The sequence below is a fragment of the Abramis brama genome (assembly GCF_963993115.1).
Source record: "Abramis brama genome assembly, chromosome: 5".
Taxonomy (NCBI): Eukaryota; Metazoa; Chordata; class Actinopteri; order Cypriniformes; family Leuciscidae; genus Abramis; species Abramis brama.
In genome coordinates, this window is record NC_139967.1 from 5,033,726 (window position 1) to 5,039,725 (window position 6,000).

General features: G+C 38.6%; 1 protein-coding gene across 4 annotated transcripts in view; it reads left to right on the plus strand.

Annotated features, from left to right (window-relative positions):
- Window positions 1–5,403, plus strand: part of pxna (paxillin a) — a 40,136-nt gene extending 34,733 nt beyond the window's left edge. For all 4 annotated transcript variants that reach the window (XM_084114585.1, XM_084114586.1, XM_084114584.1 and 1 more), the window contains 4 exons: window positions 40–213; window positions 981–1,062; window positions 1,198–1,346; window positions 3,969–5,403. In XM_084114585.1, coding sequence (XP_083970711.1) covers window positions 40–213; window positions 981–1,062; window positions 1,198–1,346; window positions 3,969–4,235 — 672 coding nt within the window. In that variant the 3' untranslated portion in view covers window positions 4,236–5,403. The remainder of the gene's footprint in view (window positions 1–39; window positions 214–980; window positions 1,063–1,197; window positions 1,347–3,968) is intronic.
- The last annotated feature ends 597 nt before the right edge of the window (window positions 5,404–6,000 follow it).

Genomic DNA, 6,000 nt, shown 5'->3' on the forward strand with positions numbered 1-6,000 from the left:
GCAGAACACTTCCATCCTCGTTTTCTTTGATTCATTCAGGTGGTGACAGCAATGGGTCGGACGTGGCATCCGGAGCATTTCGTGTGTACTCACTGTCAGGAGGAAATAGGTTCCAAAAACTTCTTTGAGCGAGACGGCCAGCCGTACTGTGAAAAGGACTACCACAGCCTCTTCTCTCCACGCTGTTACTACTGCAATGGACCCATTCTGGACGTAAGGAGGATTATGCTTCCTATCACCACAGGCCTGTGTGTGTCTCATATGTCACCACCCAGTCGTGATGGTGCTTACTATAGCTGCTCACACTTTACCTTTAGCTTCAGGTTTCCTGTAAACATAAACAGTCACTTAAATAGTCTAAATCGGTCTTTGCAGTCAAGCTCAAGGCATGCATATAGATAGTGTTTTTGAATAAAATGACTAGGCATCCTTAAAACAAGATACAAAATTGTCTACCATTGCATAATACAAAGGCAATAAATACACTAATTTTATTCCATTTAGAATTATATGTATTTGCTGGCTCCATGCAAAAACATACAGTGCAACCAGTGTAGTCTGATTGACTAAGGATTTTTTTTTATTGAGTCAGTTGCAAATTATATTTGTTTGAATCAGTCGTGAATTACTGAATTAACATTTGACTCACTTATGACTGTACAAAGTTTATATGATAACATATAGATAAATATACACATTGGCACAATATTCTCCATAATGGAATTTTGTTTTCCATAGATATATATTGCAAAATTAATGTTTAGTTTAGCATGTAGTTAGGATTGGAGTAGTTTGCATTGCTAAAACAGATGTATGTGATTCACATGTTTGTTTATGTAGTGGGAAATGAACACTATTACTGATAATTGTTAGTAATTGTCTTATTCTTTGTTTTTTATCTTAATTTTGCATGCATTCATTGATTACATTGTGCTCTCTGTCCTTGTTTCGCCATCATTTGCTTTTATTTGGTCCTGCAGAGGGTGGTGACCGCATTAGACAAGACTTGGCATCCAGAGCATTTCTTTTGTGCCCAGTGTGGGTCATTCTTTGGGCCTGAGGGTAAGTAGCTTCCACTCTTCTCAAGTTCGACCTCTTTTCTTCTCTTTCCTTTTTTTCTACCAAGTTATTTTTTCTTAAAAAGGTTTTAAGCCTTTGGCAACCTTTTTCTTTTTCTTTTTGCCTCTATTCCTGCAGGTTTCCATGAGAAGGAGGGAAAGGCTTACTGTAGGAAGGACTACTTTGACATGTTTGCCCCTAAATGTGGCGGCTGTGCCCGTGCTATCCTGGAGAACTACATTTCGGCCCTCAACTCTCTCTGGCACCCAGAGTGTTTTGTCTGCAGGGTCAGTATGTGTGTGTGTGTGTGTGTATGTGTGTGTGTGTTGGTATCTGTGTAAGCATACCATTGATGGAGGCTTGGGTGTGTGTATGTGTGTACAGTATGTGTGTACTTGGTGATAGGGTGTTTATATCAGCTAGGCCAGTGAATACTGCAGTATTTGGCATGTGATTTAATTAAATTAAGGTAATTATATATATATTTTTTTATTGTTTTAAGAAGACCCTGAGGAAAAACTGATGTACCTCTTGATGGAAATAAATGTTGTAATTTTTTTTTCAATCAAGAGGTGCATCAGTTTTTGCTCAAGATCTTGTATTGTCAATGCAGGAGTCCAGCACTCTGTAAAGTCTCCTCCAGCACATCCCAAAGACTCTCAATGAATTTAAGCTCTGGACTCAGAGGAGGTGATTCATGTGTGGAAATGATTCTTCATGCTCCTCCTCCCAACCATTCTTTCACAATTTGAGCCGGATGAATCTTGACATTGTCATCCTGACCTGGAATATGGCCATGATGTGTCTTCCTACATGGTTGTTTAAGAAATGAAAAGCTACACAAGCGAAAAAAATGTATTATCTCCTTATAAGGCCACATATTAAGGTCTGGGTAGATTAGATTGTAAGCAAACAATCAGTTCTCATAATCAACATGTTGAATGCAGGAGAAATGGGCAGGAATAAAGATCTGAGCGACTTTGACAAGGACCAGACTGTTATGGAAAGGCGACTGTCAGAGAATCTCTGAAACGACAAGGCTTGTAAGTTGCTCGCGGTCAGCAGTGGTTTGAATTTACCAACAGTGGTCAGAGGAGGAACAAACCACAAGTTGGCGATGCACAAGGACAACAAAGTCTGGTCCGAACCTGACTGATGGTCTACTGTGGCTCAAGTCACAGAACATTTTATTGATGGTTACGGGAGGGTTACGTCACAACACTCTGCTGCGTATGGAGCTGTGCAGCCACAGACCAATCAGAGTGTCTGTGACCCCTGTCCACCATTGAAAGCGCCTACAATAGCACACAAGTGTCGGAACCAAGCGTGCCGCACAAGTCCTGAAAAGTGAAGCCAAAGCGTCTCGATCGCCCCCCGGTGACTGGTCCTAGTATAGGTCATAAGCCCCGCCTCCCCATGTTATTTAACGGCATGTGAGACCAACTAAACAATTAAATTACACTTCAAATAACTTTTTTCCAAAGATGGTTTCTGTCATTTACTGTAGTTTTTATCACGCTGATGTAAGTTCAAGTGTTTGTTTTTAAAATAAGTTTGTTTTTAGTTAGTTATTTGATGCGGTGGTGTGACGTCATGATTGACAGCTGTGATTGATAGGTTCTCTGAGCGAAGTAGTCACTGAAGCACCAACAGACTTTTTTTCGGGATCTTCGGAGGACTGAGGACATTGGAGCTTTAAATTAATATCTAAATTTCTATAATTAATTACAAATAGTGCAGGAGCGTGTGCTTGCGATAAATTCTGCGAGAGTGAGGGCGGGGCCTTGATTTCGCGGCTTTACTTTCTGCTCACTACTGCGCAGACTCAGGTCCCGAGATGTCAGCGCCATATCGGGACACTGACCGTGGAGCAGTGGAAGAAGGTCGCCTGGTTCTATCTGTCCCAACAGCTGTGCTGTGGGAAGATGACAGAGCCAGTGGAGGGAGTGTAATGCTCTGGGTCTGGTCATTCATGTGGACGTCAATTTGACATGTGCCACCTAACTAAACGTTGCAAACTAGGTACATGCCATCATGGCAAAGATATTCCCTGATGGAAGTGGCCTCTTTCAGCAGGATAATGCACCCTGCCACACTGCACACATTGTTCAGGAATATGATCAAGAGTTCAAGGTGTTGCCCTGACCTCCAAATTCCCCAGATCTGTGGGATGTGCTTCACCTCGCAACCTACAACTTGAAGAATCTTCTGCTAATGTCTTGGTGCCAGAAACCACGGGACACCTTTAGAGGTCTTGTAAAATATTTGGTTTGGTGGGTCGGCGCTGTTTTGTCAGTACGCAGACAACAGCATACTAGGCAGGTGGTCTGGTCATAAAGTTTTGTCTCATCTGTGTGTGTGTGTGTGTGTGTGTGTGTGTGTGTGTGTGTGTGTGTGTGTGTGTGTGTGTGTGTGTGTTTGTTTTTTTATATAGATAGATAGATAGATAGATAGATAGAGAGATAGATAGATAGATAGATAGATAGATAGATAGATAGATATATTTAGATATATATAGATATAGATATATTTAGATATAGATATATTTAGATATAGATATAGATAGATATAGATATATTTATTTATATATATATATATATATATATATATATATATATATATATATATATATATATATATATATATATATATATATATACATACATACATACATACATACATACATACATACATACATACATACATACATACATACATGCATACATGCATACAAATAAAAATGTGGGTGTTTAGGTTGCTATCTGTGTGTTTTGGATTCATACACTAGCTCATCTTGAGATCAGATGTGTCTATATTGCTGCATGTACTATCTGTGCTGTTATGTGTAGCATTATTTGAATCATTTGTGTATAACTGACTGATTTGTGTTTTCTCTCTCTCCTCCACAGGAGTGTTTCACTCCATTTGTGAACGGTAGTTTCTTCGAGCATGAAGGGCAGCCGTACTGTGAGGCTCATTACCACGAGCACCGCGGCTCGCTCTGCTCCGGCTGTCAGAAACCCATTACCGGCCGCTGCATCACTGCCATGGGCAAGAAGTTTCACCCCGAGCATTTCGTCTGCGCCTTCTGCCTGAAACAGCTGAACAAGGGCACATTCAAAGAGCAGAACGACAAACCCTACTGCCAAAACTGCTTCGTCAAGCTCTTCAGCTAGAATCTGATAGTGTTCAAGTGTGTGTTCGATCACACTCCAATATCAGAGGCCCAAGGGTCGAGTTTTAAAATTGTGTCATCTTGTGGTGATAGTGAGCATTACACCAGCTTGTTCCTGTGCCAAAGCACTGTCAGACAAGTGTAGATCTTCAGGGAGGCCATTACGATTTTTAACAGCCTTTTTAAACGCTTCCCCTGGATCCAGATGTTATCAGAGACTAGGTCTTTAAATTGCGTGAAGCTATTTTCGATATTATCGACTGCATCGGACAAATCAAGATCTATTTTTGTACTTGTTACACACATTGAGCTTAACTTGAACATAACTATGTACACATCTCTTTGCACATTTCAGGCAAAACCCTGTTCTGTTTCGCTGCTTTCTAGGATAACAGCACACTCTATTTTATTTAGCGTCTTTTCTCCATTGGCATTTCTTAAAGGTGCAATAACAGCTTGAAATCATCAAAATCTCAATGCCATATTCTGTGTATTTTTATAATTTTTGGTACTCAAAGTGAGTTTGTTCAGCCCTGACCCTATTGTGCATGCATTTCTCTGTCTTATCACTTTATAAAGTGTGCTTTTACTTTTTTTTTTATTTTGATTGTTTCTATTTTTATATTCATGGGTTGTTTCTGTTTTTCTGGATGGCTGGAGTGGTTTTAACTTCCATCCTTATGCCTTTATGAGAGTTTGACTGTGGAACCGAATCACTTCTGCTGTTATAATACTTATTTTATTCTTATAAAAAGCCTTCTTAAAGATACCAGTGTGGGCCCTGATGCCCATTTCCTTGAGTATGTGGCGTTCCACAATGTGCCTATTGCCACCGGGCATAATGTGCGATTTACTTACAATGGTTTTTGTCTTAAGTTCTCGTATGTAATAAGTTTTAATAATTTTGTGATAGACATTTCTCCTCTTTTCCATTCATCTGATTTCCTACTGTATGCAAGTAAATATATTAAAGTCTTATGAATTATAATTGATGGCAAAAGCTTTAACTTTTTTCCCCACCGATTTAGTAATTTAAAGATTTTCTTCTTCAGGGTGATGTCATATTTTATTTTAAATTGAATGATGACATGCACATTGTATTTAAAACATGGGGTTTAAATGGACAAATGTACAAGGCATTGAATAAATACCAGAATCTCATTAACTGATTTATGCTTCTTTGATTTATTTACTGTACATGTTGTCAGCTGTTAATAGGACTTCAATGCAATGTTTTTTATCGGTATTAAAGTCATGTTGAATATAAATTCATATTGCATGCATAAACTAATAATATGTATTCCTAGAATGCAGTGTAAGTCACCTTGGATAAAGGTGTCTGCCAAAAGCATAAATGTACTAAAATGGTCAGAATTGCATTTTATAGTATGATAAAGAGCATTCATTCATGATTCAAAAAAAATGTTTTTGAATTTTTTTACTTTTGCTAAGGGGTAAGACTCACCCTTCTAAGCTTACAAGATACATTCAGATGTCGAATTTTACATTTACTAAAATTTTGAGAGCAACTGCCTGTTGTCTGGCTCTGTTGCGCCACCATATGGTTAAATTTGAAGCCCTTTGTTAATATATGTATTCAATATTACTGTATGTCTGAGCTCAGACCTGTGGTTATAATTAATATAAAAATTCCTGAACACATCACACACTAAAACTATTGATTTGACATTGTGTCATTAGTGTATTGCTCCTCAGTATCATAATCTAAAATGCACTTTCAGAAGTTGAGATTGACAGAATAAAAA